The 19,190-nt window shown below is 38.9% G+C and overlaps 1 protein-coding gene across 3 annotated transcripts in view; it reads right to left on the bottom strand.

The window, feature by feature from the left end:
* NBEA (neurobeachin) overlaps positions 1-19,190 on the bottom strand; it is a 739,008-nt gene that overhangs the window by 459,720 nt on the left and 260,098 nt on the right. For all 3 annotated transcript variants that reach the window (XM_066381029.1, XM_066381023.1, XM_066381024.1), the window contains exon 33: positions 1,322-1,449. In XM_066381029.1, coding sequence (XP_066237126.1) covers positions 1,322-1,449 — 128 coding nt within the window. The remainder of the gene's footprint in view (positions 1-1,321; positions 1,450-19,190) is intronic.

Raw genomic sequence — 19,190 nt, 5'->3', positions numbered from 1 at the left:
ACCTCCTTAGCTCTTTGCTCAAATACAACTTTCACTATTGCCCTATTTAAAATCAATCACCATCCTTAAAACAGCAATATCACCCTGTCATTTCTATAATTCTAATCCCTAGTGCGGTACTTATCCGTTCACGTGGCATTTATCAAGTTTTAACATTCTACATGACGAATATTTATGCGTAACACTTACTTATTGTCTCCTTGCTAGAATATAAGCTTCACAATGTAAGGATCTCGTCTGTTAGTTACTGGTACATCCCAAGTACCTAAGGTAGCACTTAACTTAGAGCAAGAACTCAGTATCTTTTAAAAAATGAACAGACTACCATCAGTTCTAAAAGCCTTATATGCATTATATTATCATTTAATCCTCACAAGAGTCCTGGGAGGGAGGTGCTATCACTGACTGCATCTTATAGAAAAGAACTAAGATACAAAATGGCCAACTAAGTCTCATAAGGTCATAGAGCTAAGAAAGTGGTGGAATAAGGATTTAAACTCAGCACAGTTATTAAATACTACTGTCCCTTTAACAGAAACAGATACGCAAAAGCACTTGAGACATGATACAACAGGCACAGGAGAGCTTCTATAGTAAATAGAAAGGGAAAAGCAAAAAACACATGAGAATTCTAAATCCAGGAAATGGCACATAAAACCATTCATTACTCATAGGATCCTCTAGATGTTGATTACCGTTTTCTGAATTTCATGAATATTCATGAAACAAAACGTTTAAAATAAACCTCTAGATAATACTTTTTCAAAGATCCTCTCCTATTAAGTGCATAAATGAAATCTTCGTAACAGTTCATTTACCTTCTGTACCTTCTCACTCCACTTCAGCTACTGTTGAGGAAAAGACAGCAGCTTCATCAACTCCCAGTAAGGTATTTCTTTACATTTTCTCAGTTAAGGATTCTCATATGCCAAATGTTATGGGAATAAGAAAAGTCACTTTACGAAGCCTGGCTGTTGGAATGAAATTTCACAGATGCCTGCTTAGTACACATGGCACCCTAATAAAGGGAAACCAGCAGCCCTGATAGATTAGGGTTGTAAGAGCCAGTGCCTCCCATTCCAACAGTTTTCAGAGTCCTTCATGCTGTTATTAGCTGTGCAATAACACTGCCTGTACAAACATGTTTTATAAAAAAAAAGAACAAGGAAAAAGTACATATGAGTATCTTATTAGAATTTGTAAAAGCAATGGCTTTACATCCTTTTGGTAATAAATATTCCTCCAGAAGTACAAATTATGCCATGATTAATAGAAACATTACAGGAAAATAAAATAATTACAATAGAGAGAGAAACCATACCTTCTATCAAAAGTTCTTGTCCATGACTGCCAAGAAGTGTGCGAGATAGGAATGGGGCAAAGTCTACAAAAATTTCACGAAGAAGAGGAGCAACTTTTTCTAAAGCTCTTTCAAGTTTTGCAGTGATGCTGTTGAAATTAAGACATAAAGACTAGTAAATATAATTCAAAACAAAAAGTGAAATAAACTTTACTTCTAAATTAAAATCTTTAAAAATTATAAAGTCCAATTCTAACCCACGGAATAATAACATGTCATGTAGAAAGAACACCGTACAATTTCACAGCGGTCATAAATCTAGTCAAAAGCCTGCAGCTGAATTAGGATGACTGTAAGATGAGAAGGAATAAGGGTGCTGTATCCTGCAAGGGCTGCAAACCCCATGCATAGTTCAAGGAGTTCAAGGAAAGAAGACCTTGAATGTCTTCTTTGTCTGTCCTTCTATACCTCAAAGGAAATTGTTTCTGAATACTTACTACATTGTGCCAATAATAAAGAACTAACTCTTGATCTGAAGAGTTCCCTGAAAATTCCCTCAAAAGTTAAACAAATTAGGGAATAACCAGAATTCAGTGTAATGCAACTGAGTTGTTTTGCTAAAGTAGGCATGTTCCATTTCATAAACCCAATCCCTTCATAATGATTTTCATTATTCATGTGAAGTTTTAAGTTATACGCCCGTATATAAGAACTGTTGGACATCCTTAAGAACACCTTGGGTAGTATATGTGTAAGAAAAGCATGTAAAGAAGGTAACTCTGCTCAAACAAGTGTTTGGACTGGAGTGCTGGTCCTACCCCAGGCTACCAGGATGATTATGGGACACTAGACTTCTTACGCCTGAAAGGAAGATGACTATGGTGACTATGCAGTGAGGATTACAGGAGAGGGTAGAGTACATAACTCTTATAATGCCTGGTTTGAATAAAAACACCTATATTTACCTTTATACATGATTCATATATTTTAAAAATTCAATTTATAATATTAGATGATCATTTCCTAATTTTACACAGAAGACGTGCACAATAAGGAATTAAACAATATTCCAAAATAATAAAAGTTCTGCCACAGTGCTATGTAACATTTCTGTTACATATGAGGAAAATATAATGACAAAAAGGTAATTAATCACAGAATAATTTGCAATATATTACTAATATTTAAAACTAAACTACTACATTTGTTTTTAAGCAATTAAATGAGTAAACAGGAATTAGGAAATAACCCAGGCATGCTTCTTTCCTGTCTTGGAAACAGTATCATCTGAATCCTTGGTGTACACACAGCCTCACCATTAACACTTCTATTTGACTCAGTCTTCTTATCTGAGGTGACAGCCTCAGAAAAGGAGACTCAGCAAGGAAACTCAGATGTAAGTCAGTCCATGCACATACACTAAAGACAACACTCTGGAGAAACAGCTGTAGGCAGAAAAAAAGCTTGGGTGGGACTTCCAGACTTGCTGAAGGTGAAGAGCGTTCAATATTCTCCCTACTCTGTTATTTCTGAAGCAAGATGATGATTCTCATCTGTTTGTGTAGACCGGAATCCCATTCAAGTCCTACTCAAGCACAGGCTCCAAAAACTCCACTCCCCGCATTCCTGACTCAGCAGTTTGGGGTGTTCTGTGAGAATGGTACTTGTAACAAATTTTCAGGTCTAATTACTGTTGATCTAGAAAACACACCTTGGGAATAACTGTTTTAATGGAAGTATTTACTACTGGTAAATTGTAATAAAACAGGAAAGGAAAAGCTGCCCAGAGTCATAGAATAACCGTAAGTTACTCTTAGTGAATACAGGCAGCACCTCTTTCTGGATCTCCTATTTCATTCACTACTTCCAACTCTCCAGGACCATCTCCTATGACTCTTTCCTCTACTGAGGAAACAGAATGGGAAGCATGAACCCATGAAAAGGAGAAAAGAAAACTAGATAGAATCACTAGTTTGTTTCTGCAGTGGAAGTTTGAATAAAGGGTGAAGTTAATTTTATTTCATATTAATTAATGGGTATAAAATTACTTTAGAAAAATTCTGAATTTACATAGCTTCATATCATAGTTATACTATTAGATTGCAATATACTGCTATTTAATAAAATCCAAGAACATTTTTTTCCTAGCTTAAAGCTTTTTTTTTTTCTATATTTTACAGATTTATGTGTGATACTATTATTGGTGATTTAGTTAAATATGAAATGGAAATTAGTCAAAGAAACTAAGTACATGTGTATATACAAATAGCTTTATACCCACCTATATCACCTAGCAAATAAACCCAATTATTTTAAAAAGACATTGTGCCTAGTGTTATTTCAATTCTCATCTGAGAGAAACAAACAATAAAAAACTCCTGTTCTACCAATTGTAAGGCATACATGAAAAATTTATCAGTCAACACGTAAAAAAAATTTTTTTTTACATTTTAACAACAGAGTACTCCTTGGCCTTGTGTCCTATAAAAATAAATGAATTATCCACTTCACTTTTATCTTAAAAATAGAAGTAACATTTAATTGCCAGAAAAATAAACAAGGTTCTGTGAAAAATTATTTTGTAAGAAAAAATTTAATAGTATCTTTTTAGTTTTATTTGAAAGTTTATTTTCATTTATTTAAAAAAAACATTCATTCAGTTCAAGGAATGTTATACACAGAAATCAGACAAGAGTGCACTAGATGAGGAATGTGCTCTACACATTCTTGAGTGAGGTTTATAACCTTAACACTCTAGGAAGTTATTCAAAGTTGGGAAAGTTCTTGGGTCCTAAATGAATAATTTGTCAACTCTAAGCTGAAATGCATTCTCTCAAGTTATCCATTTCTCTCTTCTCACTGTATACTTTTCATTTCCTTCTGCTTATGATGGTATTTTTTATTTTTCTTGATAGGAAGAGCAAATTCTTTTAAGAAAGAGAATTGCTGACTTTTATGAAGAAAATTACTGTTGCAACTTGGGAAATTTATCAACTATTCTAATATAATTAACATTCGATGAAAATAAAGATGTTTCAAATGAAAGTCTATAGCTCCAATCCCTGTATTAACACAATATGACTTAGAACTCTGATCAGGTATCTCAGTTGGTTAGAGCATTGTCTCAATAAGCAAAGATGCAGGTTCGATCCCTGGTCAGGACACAGAAAAGAATCAACTAATGAATGCATACATAACAACAAATCGATATTTCTCTCTTTCAAATAAATAATAAAATAATAAAATAATGACTTAAAACATAAGTTTATTTTTACCATTTAAAAACATAATTATTTGTCTTTACTTACATTAAGAAAATCTCATTTACAGAGATTTATAGATTTTAAGAAATTTGAATAAAAATAAAATTAACCCACAGGAGAAGAAATGTCATAAAAACATATGGCTGCAATGATCAAATCTTACCAAATATAACTGGCCTGGAGACGTATCCAAGGCCAAGGTGATTCTAAATAAATGAATCGGCAGAAAAAAAGTAAGATTCCTATCTTGTTTTCTTTTTTTTAACATATGTATTGTTTTTTAATTTTTAAATGATTTTATTTATTCATTTTAGAGAGGAAAGAGAGAGAGAATGAGAGAGATAAAAGGCAGGATGAGAAGGAAGCATCAACTCCCATATGTGCCTTGACCAGGCAAGTCTGGGGTTTCAAATTGCTGACCTCAGCGTTCCAGATTGATGTTTTATCCACTGTGCCACCACTGATCAGGCATCTCTTTTATTCTAAATAAATCTGCTATCATATGAAGTGCTGATTATTTTCAAATGTTTTATGTTTTAGAATTCTAGAAAAACAGAGTAATTCTACGTTTTTAGGACATTGCTTACATTGTGAAGTGCATTTTAATAAGCTTCCTTATGTTAGTGCTACTATATAAAAGTATAATTTTTATTTACTTTTGATTTTAATTTTTTGTATTCTTCTAGGTCCTATGCATAATGTGAAAGCACTTAATAATTTCATTTGGTATGTTAAATTTATTAAATTTCATTTTAATTTCTTAAATCATACAAATTAATAGGTAGATGTATAAATAAAACCTAGAATAAAAATAAGTACTCATTTACCCTTAAGCAATGCACCTAAAAGATGTGGCTTAAGGGAGAAAAACATGGCAACAGAGTAGGTGGACGTTACAACTGCCACCTCCCAGGAACAAATTGGATTACACCTTAATTTAAGAACAATCACCTTGAAAAACCAACTTTGGACTAAAGGAAGAAGAGTTTATAACCAAGAATCACAGAAGAAGCCACACCAAGACTGGTAGGAAGGACAGAGACGCAGAAAGGGCTACAATGCTCCCAGGAGCAAGCGGTGACTGAAGGTCTGGAGGGACTCTCACTGTGGCAACAAGGGTCACCCTGAGAGGTATGGGTCCTCAGTCCTAGGCCCAGAGTCCCAGCCTAAAGCCCGAGACCTAAAAGCCCCAGATCACACAGCACTTGGTGGTGAAAAGAGCTGGGTTCCTGTCTGTGAGAAAGAGACTGAGCTCTCCGAGATGCAGGCTCTATCTTAAAGGGCCAGCACAAAAATCTCATTCACAGCCACTTACTCGGGGCTCCAGTAGAGGGAGAGCTGAGAGGACTAGAGTTGCATGAAGGAAGTGTGAAGTTGGTGGCCCAGGGAGAGACATTATAGGGGACGGACACCAGAACCCCTGTACTGAGTCAATATCCAGTACTGCAGTCACCATATTTCTTGGGTGGAGCAGCAGTAACCTCTGAGTGGCACCAGCCAGGAGAGAAGCAACTATTCCACCCTTGGTAGTCTCTCCTGCTCCAGTCATGAAAACTGGGTAGTGCTGAGAAGCCAGGAGGCATGGGTGTGTCAGTGACTCCTTTTTCTGGTATTGAGGCAGGAGCTATTTTCCCCACACACTCCTAAGTCTAGGATTGACAATTTCACCTCACAGGAGACTCAGTGGAAACTGTCCAGAATGCAAGCAGGCTACACCTCTGGGTCTCAGAGGCCATACCCACTAGACTCCTGGCGCCACACCCTACTAAGGTCTGTGAAAAAAGTCTGGACAGACTGACACCTGCAGCCAAGGGTGGAGTGACACCCACCACCCTTCCTAATCCATGAATTCCCTCCGGTTCAATAATCTAGCAGAAGTTTTTTTAGTGGCCAAGCCTAAAAGACAGCCAGCAGACAGAGGCTGCAGGAGGTAGGACTCAGGAAACCTTGGCCTTTTAAGAAAACTTCCATCAGGCCCAGTGTGGGTAAAAGCCAGCCTAAGTGAGCAGCTTGATATGTCTTGGTGCACCTGGGCCCAGCAGAGGCAGCCACGAACTCTAGATTGCTTGTAGCTCCAAGAAGGTTGCTGAGGGTCAGTCAGGGACAATATTTCCCACTGGATTGGACTGGGTTCCTCCTTCTAGGGAGGCCCAGGGTTGGCACAAACAGTGGCCAGCTGTGATGAGCATCAGTTCAGGATCTAACAACTCTTGTAGTGGGGTATCCTAAGGAAGAGCTCTTCACACTGGGCCCAGCTGAGCTGAGTTCTGCTTTCTGTGATCAGCACCCACACAGCAGCTCATGTGCATTGTATAGGGTGGAGCTTCACAGTCAGCCAGCCAGGGTGCTAGATATCCTATACTGCTGGGCTAGATTCCAATAGGGGAAGGGAGAGAGGCTTGGAGTATGAACATTTAAACTGTGGGTTACTGTAGACCTATATTAAAATCTGGTAGAAGAGCTTAGCTCCTTTCTTGGGGGAGCACAGTCAGCCCCAGGAGAGGACTTTCTCAGTCATCCTCCCTGAGACCAGGGTATCACCAGTTGTAAGAACTTCTGCAGAGGGGACTGTCGGCCCTACTTTGATCTGAACATGCTGCTCATCTTGCTGGGAAGAAATAAAATTAGAGTATCCAGCAGAGGCTGAATGATTAGGGTATGGAGTAGGGTCACACTCCCCACATTGAGCTACTGACCAAGACACCCCTGAAGGAGGAAGTCCCAGTAACATTGTATCCCCAACATCAGCTGACCTAACCCAACAAGATTGCAACCTGCAGATGAGATGGTTGGGTGAGGTCAGTCTAGGCCCATACTAGTCTTTCTACAGAAGACTCTGTGGGAAGACCAGGCAGCTGCAAGAGGAGGAGGAACAGCTAAAAAGTGGAGACAAATTACAAAGCTTGGAGCTGTTAAGGTGCTACTGTCATCTCTAAGTAGTAGGAAGCTAATCCTTTTACAAAGGTTGGCCCTTCCCACACTACTCAGGCACTGAAAATACAGCAGACACAAACAGCAAAAAGTGCAGTAGATACAGACAGGTAGCCCACAGCAGGATACAATCAACAGCTGACACTGACCCAAGAAGATCTAGAACCAACACAACTGGTAGTGGGTGGCAGACAGCAACAACCCTAGACTCCGCTAGCTACACAAACAGCATGCCAAAAGGAAGAGTTTAGCAGGCACCAGACACTATGGAGAACAAATATATCCAACAGTACAGACACTGTACAGTGTGTCATAAAAACATGGTCAATGTTGACCCTTAGAGCCAGCCAGCCTAAATAAATAACTGTACCCACGAAAGAACCAAATGCATTCAACACTCACAAACAACAAGAAGGAAAATAGAACCTTCAAGAAGCATTCCTAGAACAAGAAAAACAGGTTGGCTGGAAGGTCAATACCACCAAGCCATCTTTCTCATAAAGACACCACGAAAACTTCAGTCAGACAGTGTTACCTAATACACAGACAAAATGGGCAAACAAAGAAATGCGACTCAAATGAATCAACAACAGAAATTCCCAGAAAAAGAAATAAATGAGATGTAAGTAACCAAACTATCAGATGCAGAGTTTAAAATAATGATATTTAGGATGCTCAAGGATCTTAGAGCAGCAATGAATGGACATAATGAAAACATAAATAAAGAGATAGCAAGCATCTAAAAGGACATTGAAATCATTAAAAAAGTACAAGTCAGAAATCACAAATGCAATATCAGCAATGAAGGCTACACTAGAAGGAATGAACAGCAGGCTTGATGAAGCAGAGGACTGAATCAGCGATTTAGAAGACAAGATAAACAGAAGCAGAGCAGCAAAATATAAAGAGTCACAAAAAGACTGAGGAAAGTCTAAGAGACCTCTGTGACAACATGAAGAGAAACAATATCGGCATCATAGGGGTTCTTGAAGGAGAAGAGAATGAACAAGGGATAGAGAACATGTTTGAAGAAATCACAGCTGATAATTTCCCTACATTGATGAAGGAAAAAGTCACACAAGTTCAAGAAGCACAGAGAATTCTGTTAAAAAGGAACCCAAGGAGGACTACACCAAGACACATCATAATTAAAATGCCAAAGTTAAGAAACAAAGAAAGAATACTAAAAGCTACAAAAGAAAAGCGGTTAATAATTACAGAGGAACCCCCATAAGAATTACATCCGACTTTTCAACAGAAACACTTTAGGGCAGAGGGATTGGCAAGAAATATTCAAAGTGATGCAAAACAAGAACCTACAACCAAGACTACTTTACCAAGCAAGGCTATTGTTTAAAATTGAAGGCGAAATAAAAAGCTTCACTGACAAAAAAACAAAACAAAAAAAAACCCCAAAACTCAAGGAATTCAGTACAACCAAATGTTAAGGAAGTTGTAATAAAAAGGGCAAAGAAAAAAAAGAGATTGAGAAAAAGAGGAATGTAGATTTAAAGAATAAAAAGGGAATAAATAAGTACCTGTAAATAATAACCTTAAATGTAAATGGATTAAACGCTCTAATCAAAAGACATAGGGTAGCTGCATGGACAAGAAAACAGGACCCAAGCAGACCAGGTGGTGGCGCAAAGGATGGAGTGTCAGACTGAAACACAGAAGACCCAGGTCGAAGCCCTGAGATCACCAGTTTGAGTACAAGCTAACCTGGTTTGAACCCAAAGCCACTGGCTTGAGCAAGGGGTCATTTGATCTGTTGCAGCCCCTGTTCAAGTCACATATGAGAAAGCAACCAATGAACAACTAAGGTGTTGCAACAAAGAACTGATGCTTCTCATCTCTCTTCCTTCCTGTCTGTCTGTCCTATCTGTCCCTCTCTCTGTCTCTGTCACAAAAAAATTTAAAAAAGGAAAACAGGACCCATACATATGCTGTCTACAAGAGACCTACCTCAGAATAAAAGATACACATAGACGGAAAGTGAAGGAATGAAAAAAAGTATTTCACACAAATGGAAATGAAAAAAAAGCTAGGGCAGCAATACTTATGTCTAACAAAATAGACTTTAAAACAAAGGCTAAATAGTAAGGGATAAAAAAGGTCACTACATAATGACAAAGAGCAATGCAACAGGAGGAAAGATGACCATTGTAAATATTTATGCACCAAATATAGGATCATCTTACTATATAAAGCAGATTTTGATGGACATAAAGGACGAGATCAACAGCAATACTATAATAGTAGGGGATTTCAATACCTCACTAACATCAATGGATAGATCCTCAAGAAAAAAATTAACAAAATAACAGCACTTTAAATTTTTTTTTATTTATTCATTTTAGAGGGGAGAGAGAAAGGGAGAGAGAGAGACAGAGAGGGAGACAGAGAGGAGAGAGAGACAGAGAGAGAAGGTGGGGAGGAGCTGGAAGTATCAACTCCCATATGTGCCTTGACCAGGCAAGCCCAGGGTTTCGAACCAGCAACCTCAGCATTTCTAGGTCAACGCTTTATCCACTGCGCCACCAAAGGTCAGGCAAAGAAACAGCATTTTGAAAGACACACTAGATCAACTGGATTTAAAAGAAATCTCCAGAACCTTTCACCTCAAAGCAGCAGAATATACATTCTTTTCAAGTGCACATGGTACATTCTCTAGGATAGACCACATGTTAGGACACAAAACGAGTTCAATAAATTTAAAAAGATTGAAACCATATCAATCATCTTCTTGGATCACAATAATAAGAAGCTAGAAATCAACTACAATAGAAAAACTGAAAAATATTTAAACACTTGGTGGCTAAATAGCATGTTATTAAATAATGAATGGGTTGACAAGTAGATAAAGGAAGAAGTAAAAAATTTCCTTGAAACTAATGAAAACGAACATACAACAACTCAAAACCTATGGGATACAGCAAAAGCAGTCCTGAGAGGGAAATTCATAGCATTACAGGAGTACCTTAAGTAGCAAAAAAAAAGTTAAAATCCTGTATCTGAAATAAATAGAAAAATAACAACAAATAAAGCCCAAAGGAAGTAGAAGAAAGAAAATAACAAAGATCAGAACAGAAATTGATGACATACAGGCTAAAAAACCAATAAAAAAGATAAGTGAAACCAAGAACTGATAGTTTGAAAAAGTAAACAAGATTGACAAACCTTTAACCAGACTCATGAAGAAAAAAAGAGGACTCAAATAAATAAAATTAGAAATGAAAGTGGAGAAGTAACAACTGACACTGCAGAAATACAAATGATTTTAAGAAAACACTATGAAGATCTATAGGCCAAAAAATTGAACAACCTAGATGAAATAAACAAATTCCTAGAAACATAAAATCTTCCAAAACTCAATCTGGAAGAATCAGAAAACCTAAACAGACAATTACAACAAATGCAATGGAAACAGTTATCAAAAAACTCCCAGCAAACAAAAGTCCTGGACCAGATGGCTTCAAAAGTAAATTTTACCAAATATTAAAAGAAGAACTAACATCTTTCCTTCTTAAAATATTTCAAAAAATTCAAGAGGAGAGAAAACTTCAAAACTCTTTTTATGAGGCAAGCATTGTCCTCATTCTAAAACTAGGTAAAAACACCACAAAGAAAGGAAACTATAGGCCAATATCCCTGATGAACTTAGATGCTAAAATTCTCGACAAAATTTTAGCAAACTAGATCCAGCAATACAAGAAAATAATCATAAATCATGATCAAATGGGATTAATTCTGGGGAGGCAAGGCTGGTACAAATTTTGGCAAATCAACAAATGTGATTCATCACATAAACAAAAAGGAAGTATAAACATCACATGATAATATCAATAGATGCAGAAAAAACATCTGATAAAATCCAGCACCCATTTATAATCAAAACTCTCAGCAAAGTGGGAATACAGGGAACATACCTCAACATAATAAAGGCCATCTATGACAAACCCACAGTCAACATCATACTCAATGGGAAAAAATTGAAAGCAATCCCCTTAAGATCAGGAACAAGGCAAGGGAGCCCCCTTTCACCACTCTTATTCAACATAGTGCTGGAAGTCCTAGCCACAGCAATCAAATAAGAAGAAATGAAAGTCATCCAAATTGGAAAAGAAGAAGTAACTTTCATTATTTGCTGGTGTCATGATACTGTACACAGAAAACCCTAAAGTCTCAGTCAGAAAACTACTAGAACTGATAATTCAGCCAGGTGGCAGGATATAAAATTACTATTCAGAAATCAGTGGCATTTTTATACATCAACAATAAGCTGTCTGAAAGAGAAATTAAGGAAACAATACCCTTTACTATTGCAACAACAAAAAAAATAAAGTACCTAACAGTAAATTTAACCAAGGATGTAAAAGATTTGTACTCAGAAAATTATAAAACGTTGATAAAAAAATCGAAGAACATACAAACAATTGGAAGTATATACCGTGTTCATGGATAAGAATAAACATAATTAAAATGTCTATATTACCCAAAGTAATCTATAAATTCAAAGCAATTCCTATTAAAATACCAATGACATACTTCAAATATGTAGAAAAAATATTCCAAAAATTTACATGGAACCAAAAAAGAACATGAATAGCCTCAGAAATCTTGAAAATGAAGAATAAAGAGCCTCCCGCAGCTGAGGCTCCATTGGAGCAAAGTTGGCCCGGGCGCTGGGGATGGCTCCTTGGCCTCTGCCCCAGGCGCTAGAGTGGCTCTGGTCATGACAGAGCGACGCCCCGGATGGGCAGAACATCGCCCCCTGGTGGGCGTGCCGGGTGGATTCTGGTTGGGCGCATGCGGGAGTCTGTCTGACTGCCTCCCCATTTCCAGCTTCAGAAAAATACAAAGACAAACAAACAAAAAAACGAAAAACAAAACAGCTTGGTACTGGCATAAGAACAGGCATACGGATCAATGGAACAGAGCAGAAAATCCAGAAATAAACCCACACCAGTATGGTCAATTGATATTTGACAAAGGGGGTAAGAGCACATAGTGGAATAAAGACAGTCTCTTTAATAAATGGTGTTGGGAAAATTGGACAGGTACATGCAAAGAAAATAAAACTAGAACACCAACTTACACCATTCACAAAAATAAACTCAATGTAATAAAAGACTTAAATGTACGTCATGAAACCATAAATATCTTGGAAGAAAACATAGGCAGTAAACTCTCCGCTATCTCTCATAGCAAATTTTTGCTGATTTATCTCCTCGGGTAAGTGAAATAAATGACAGGATGAACAAATGGGACTATATCAAACTAAAAAGCTTTTGCACAGCTAAAGACAGCATTAACAAAATAAACAGAGAATGCATACAATGGGAGAACATATTCACCAATATGTCTAATAAAGAGATAAATAATCAAAATCATAAAGAACTTATAAAACTCAACACCAGGAAGGAAAACAATCCAATTAAAAAATGGGCAAAAATAGCCCTGGCCGGTTGGCTCAACGGTAGAGCGTCGGCCTGGTGTACAGAAGTCCTGGGTTCGATTCCCGGCCAGGGCACACAGGAGAAGCGCCCATCTGCTTCTCCACCCCTCCCCCTCTCCTTCCTCTCTGTCTCTCTCTTCCCCTCCTGCAGCGAGGCTCCATTGGAGCAAAGATGGCCCAGGCGCTGGGGATGGCTCCTTGGCCTCTGCCCCAGGCGCTAGAGTGGCTCTGGTCGCAACAGAGTGACGCCCCGGAGGGGCAGAGCATCGCCCCCTGGTGGGCGTGCCGGGTGGATTCCGGTCGGGCGTATGCAGGAGTCTGTCTCTCCGCGTTTCCAGCTTCAGAAAAATACAAAAAAAAAAAAAAGGGCAAAAAAACTAAACAGACACTTCTCCAAAGAGGACATACAGATAGCCAATAGGCATAGAAAAAAATGTTCAACATCACTAATCATCAGAGAAATGCAAATTAAAACCACAATGAGATACCACCTCACTCCTGTCAGAATGGCGCTCATAACAAAACAGCACCTAATAAGAGATGGCAAAGGTGTGGAGAAAAGAGAACCCTTCTGAACTGCCGGTGGGAATGCAGATTTGTGCAGCCACTGTGGAAAACAGTATGGAGATTCCAAAAAAATTAAAAATAGATCTGCATTTTGACCCAGCTATCCCACTTTTAGGAATATATCCTAAGAATACCAAATCACTCATTCAAAAGAAGATATGCACTGTCATGTTTATTGTTTATAATAGCGAAGATCTGGAAACAACCCAAGTGTCTGCCAGTGGACGAGTGGATTCAAAAGCAATGGTACATATCATATACACAATGGAATACTACTTGGCCACGAGAAAGAAAGAAATCTTAGCATTTGCGATGACATAGATGGACCTGGAGATGATTATGCTAAGTGAAATAAGCCTGGCTGAGAAAGAGAAATATCATATGATCTCACTTATATGTGGAATCTAATGAACAAAGTGTACTGAGAAATGAAATAGAGGCAGAGGCAGGGTCACAGGAAGCAGAGGGACAGTTGTCAGAAAGAAGGGGGATGAGGGCATAGGATTAGAGAAGGTGTAGGGATTAGTAAAACTATATATACATAACACAGAGATACAGATAACAGGACAGCAAATCCCAGAGGAAGGGTGGAGGGAGTTATGGGGAGGGGGGGCATAGGGGATATAAATAGGAACACGGGGGTGGGGGCTGAGGGTGTTATATTCAGTGGGACACTTGAATCCATGTAAACACAATAAATTAAAATTAATAAAAATTTTAATCTTTTTTATTTATTTATTCATTTTAGAGAGGAGAGAGAGAAAGAGAGAAGGGGGGAGAAGCAGGAAGCATCAACTCCCATATGTGCCTTGACCAGACAAGTGCAGGTTTCGAACCGGCAACCTCAGCATTCCAGGTCGATGCTTTATCCACTGCGCCACCACAGGTCAGGCTAAAATTAATAAAAATTTTAAAAAAAGACGTGGCTCAGATATAAAGGATATTATTACATTCATGAATTACATAGTTGATTTTATTAATTTAATGCTCCTATGCAAATTAGGAAAAGCAGGCAGGCCCTGGCCAGCTGGCTCTGGGGTAAGTGGGCTGGGCGCTGAGGATGGCTCCATGGCCTCGCCTCAGGGGCTGAAATAGCTCGTTGCCAAGCATTGCCCTGTAGGAAGGCTTGCTGGGTGGATTGCAGTAGGGGTACATGCAGTAGTCTCTCCCTGGCTCCCCACTTCTCAGTTAATAAAAAAAAAAGAATAAAAAGAAAAACCATAGGTAAGTGAACTGATTTAAGTAGGCTGATGTAGAGAAAAGATTAGGAGAATGTTAATTACTGTAACCATATACTGTAGAGTTAAATTCTTAATCAGGTGCATATTATAAATAGTAATAGACAAACACCAACTTCAAGTATTTTGTTCATAGTTCACTAAACTTCTAGTATGAAATATAAATACACTAGATAACTGATGACTAACGTGTATATTAAGTATCAGATCCGTGACATTGGAACCTACTGAAAAGTAGTTTCTCTGAATTATAACTTTTTAGGCTTGCTGCCACTAAGCAAAACATCACGCTGAAACAATTCTTGCTTATTTTCTTTCTCCATGATCTTTTAAATTAAAAACTGACATTTTCTCCTCATTCTTTCTTAACAGAATTATATATGTTTTCAAAAGCATGATGTACTTGTTAAGAAAGTAGATGAAATTACATAAGAATAAGAAATTATTCCTAAGTAGCATTCCCTTGTATGCGAGTTTATGGTAAACTAAATTTGAAATACACATTTTTCAGGTTTCAAAAATGTAATGCTGTTAAGTCTTTAGATAATTATAAAAGCTTATTTGGAGTGAATTTCTGAAAATTGTTAATTGCATATTTTGTAGAGAGAAAGAAAATGAAGGAAACAAATGCAACAATTCCCCCCTTACTAGTCAACTAGTCAAATAAAATGACAGAAAAATCAACTACTATGAAATAAAAATGTAAGTGACAGAATATATGTCATTTATCTGAGACAAAACACCAAGCCTAGCAACAAAAAGGCTAGCTGTTTTAAATAAGTGATATAAAAATTGAAGAACTAAAACTTTTCCTATGAAATAACAATTGTAATGTGTTATAAAAGGAATTTCAATGTAGCAGATACGGGGGGGATCACCACAAACCTCCTTTAGGACGGAGCCGCTCCGCCCTGGAAAGGTCACAGGAGGACTCCTGGGGGACGGGGCACGGCTGAGTGTCTCACCCGGAGTGTGGTCAGGTCATCGGGCGGTCTGCATTCAAACACTGGTCATTCAGGAGATGCAGGCTCAGGTCCCTTGGCTCACTTAAGGGCATGTCTCAGAGCTGTGCCACTTTCAAAGACTTTCCCAGTGAATAGTCCGGGGTCCCCCTTACAACTGCGTCACTTCCTGTCTGACAGAGCTTCCCTTACTTACTACTCTCTCACAGTCTGGCGTGTGGTCAAGAGCACTCCCCAGGAAACCGTCTGTATGCCATGCTCTAGCTTCGAATGTATTTCCTGGCATAGCAGTCAGTTAATGAGCATATTTTAGTGTAGTTCTTAGTTCGCATAATATTTTGAAAATACAAATTGGAAAATCATTGATTAGGAATATAAAGTTTTAAAGAGAAATAGGGAACTCCCATTTTGCTTGTAGAAAGCTGGAAGGGTCACTGCCACACTAATCACAAGACTGTCCTCATTAGTGTATGGGTGGCGGAATCTATCAGAGAGCTAAAGGTGCCATCAACCAATTCATCTTGCAATCTGAACAGAGACAGAAGCCCCCAGAGAGACATAGTAGGTATGCAAGAACATGTCTCCTTGGGACAGAGCACAGGAAGAGGAAGCATTAGGTAGCATATAAACTGGGAAGACACAGATACAAGTGTTTAATAAATTGCAGAAGTCCCTACGTGAGCTAATGTAGGAGAATGCACCTCCGAGCTGCAGCCGTGAAGAGTGTGTGCAGTCTTCTGCAGGCCCTCCTGCACGGCCAGCCCCAGTGTTCCGGAGGAAGCGGGGCTGCGCGGGAGCCTTAGGACCGTCCTTCAGGGTGGCAGGCGGAGGGAGGGAGGGACACAGGCACAGCTGCAGAGGAGACGCAAAGCCAGCTGAGGCCCTTCTTTCCCACAACCTCTCTGAAACACGGCCTTTTACAGCTCATAAGAGGAGAGCCAACCTTTCACTTTGAGGTTACAGGAGAAAGGCTCCTGCAGCTGCAGAAAGCGAACAGGAAGATCCTCTCTGCTCTGAGGAGGGGCAGGATTTTACCTTCAGTCCTGACATGTGTGCGTACTTCACCAACCTGGGAATGGGCGGAGCAGTGGGAAAGCCCCACTTCCATGCCCCAGAGCAGCACCTGCCCAGAACCACATCTGACCCAGAACAACATAAAGCCAGCTCATGCCCCCAACACCAGGCTCGCAGGGACCCAATCACAAACACCAGCAGAACACTGGCAGAAGCGGCCCGGCACAAAGAGCCTCCCTTAAGCACAGGGTCAAGGAGAGCCTGAGTGGGGCAAAACGGGGCACTGAGGGAGGCATTCTGACAGACCAGCCCTGGCTTAACACAAGGAAAAGGGGGAGCAAGTACAAGCACCAAGAGTAACAAAACAAGGAAACATAACCCTGCCTCAGTTCCTAAGTAGCAAGTCTTAAATCTCAACATGAAGACGTAGCATAAAAGGAGTCAGGCCTGTTCCCAGCATAAATACTATGAGTGTCAGTCACTATTGTCCTAAAGGCAGGGTCATTTTCATCCAAAAAATATAAAACTTTACACAAAGGAGAAAAATCAATGCAGTCAGAATTATAAACCAACAGGATCAGAATCACATATAAACCAGGTATTGGAACTATCAGACAAAGAATTAAAAATAACTATGATTAACATTTTAAGAGTTAATTAATAGTCAAAAAGGTAGTCAACATGCATAAACAGGTGAGGAATTTCAGCACAGAGTAAGAAACTGTAAAAAACCCCACAATGCTACCAATTAAAAGTACACTGGAAGAGGCACTGGAACCTTCAATGGGCTCATCAATAGACTTAATAGCACAAAGGGAACAATCAATGAACAGAAAATAGTCCAATTAAAAATACATACTGAAACATAAAAGAAAAAAAAATATATGTATGTATATGTATGTATGTATGATGAGAGAGAGAAAGAGAGACGGCAGGCAGGGACATGGCAGAGCTACGGAACAGTATAAATCAGTCTTAGAGAAGTGCGAGAAGAACGCCAGAGGAGGAATGTGGTGTGCTAACTAGTGGCTGCCCAAACATGACTCAACTATAACCCTGCAACTTGTGAGCAAGGCATTTTACATGGAAAAAAGAACTTAGAAAATGAACATCAGGTTATATAAATTAAGATAGGGAGCTTAGCGTGGATTCTGTAGCTGGGCCCAATCTAATCACAAGAACCTTAAAAAGCAGAAAACTGTCTGGATACAGCAAGACAGTTGTGGCAGAAGAAGGCAGAAAAGGTGAGAAGGGGAAGTTAGTGGGAGCCCTAGTCGGAGAAGAATGGGACACACTGTCAGTGGTTCTGAATGTAGGGGCCACATGCGAGTCCTGAGAAGAGACCAAGGGCTAAGGGCCACCGCAGACTGACAGTCAGAAAGAATAGATAAAAGTGAACTGGTCACCCAGGGGGAGGGGTGGAGGAGGGGAAGTAAAGAGGGACAAATACATGGTGATAGAAAATGATCTGACTGGGTGATGGGCACACAACATAATCGCCAGTTCAAATGCTATAGAGATTTTCACCTGAAACCGATGTCCCCTTATTGATCACTGTCACCCCATTAAATTTAATTTTCTAAATAAAATTTAAAAAAGAATTATAATCATCAGTACTTTAGTACTGAATATATCTGACTAACTTCTAAAGCCTTGAATAAAGAAACACAAAAATCAAGGTTTGAGCCCAGTGTGACTTCTGTTGTAACTTTTAACCAACAAAACTATTCCATAATAGTAGGTATTGTGTTAAGCTGCTAAATTTGTGGTAATTTATAAAGATAGCAATAGAACACTAAACAAAGTATGAGAATGTGGGGCAGAAGGAAGGTGAAGAAATAACAAATGAGAATTTTCCAAAAATTATCAAAGTCCTTAAATCATGGATGCAAAAAACAAAGAAAAAATAAGCAGAACAAAGATTAATTAATAACCTAGATTTGTCATAATAAACTGTTGAAACCCAAATATAAATTAAAACATTTAGGAAGGCTGTCAGGAAATAAAGACAAATTATAAAAATTATAAAAAAGGAACAATAGTAAGAATGACATTTTCATTAGAAACTATGCAGGCCAAAAGACAATAAAATAAAATCTGCTTCATAAAAATGTCAGCCCAAGATGGCAAGTCCAAAATGACAACACAGGAGGACACTGTGCTCACCCTCCCAAGAACACGTACATGTACCCCTGTATTTAGAGCAATTCCTCCTGAGAGACAACTGCAAACGACAGAGAAAGCCCACAGACAGAGGGCTGGGGGACCCCCAGAGCTCTCCGGGAGCTGAAGGAACGCCCCAGCACTGGAGGAACTGGTGAGCACCACTGTTTACATCTGCCCTGAACTGGTATCATGGGTGGAAGCTCTCCGCAGGTTCTCTGGCCAACCAGCAGGGCTGTGGTAGCACGTGCCCAGCCACCAGCTCAGAGCAAGATCTAGCAGGAAGAGGAGGGC

This window comes from Saccopteryx leptura, chromosome 4 (genome assembly GCF_036850995.1).
Source record: "Saccopteryx leptura isolate mSacLep1 chromosome 4, mSacLep1_pri_phased_curated, whole genome shotgun sequence".
Taxonomy (NCBI): Eukaryota; Metazoa; Chordata; class Mammalia; order Chiroptera; family Emballonuridae; genus Saccopteryx; species Saccopteryx leptura.
The sequence above is the reverse complement of the archived record's forward strand: the minus strand, read 5'-3'. Positions and strand labels throughout refer to the sequence as shown.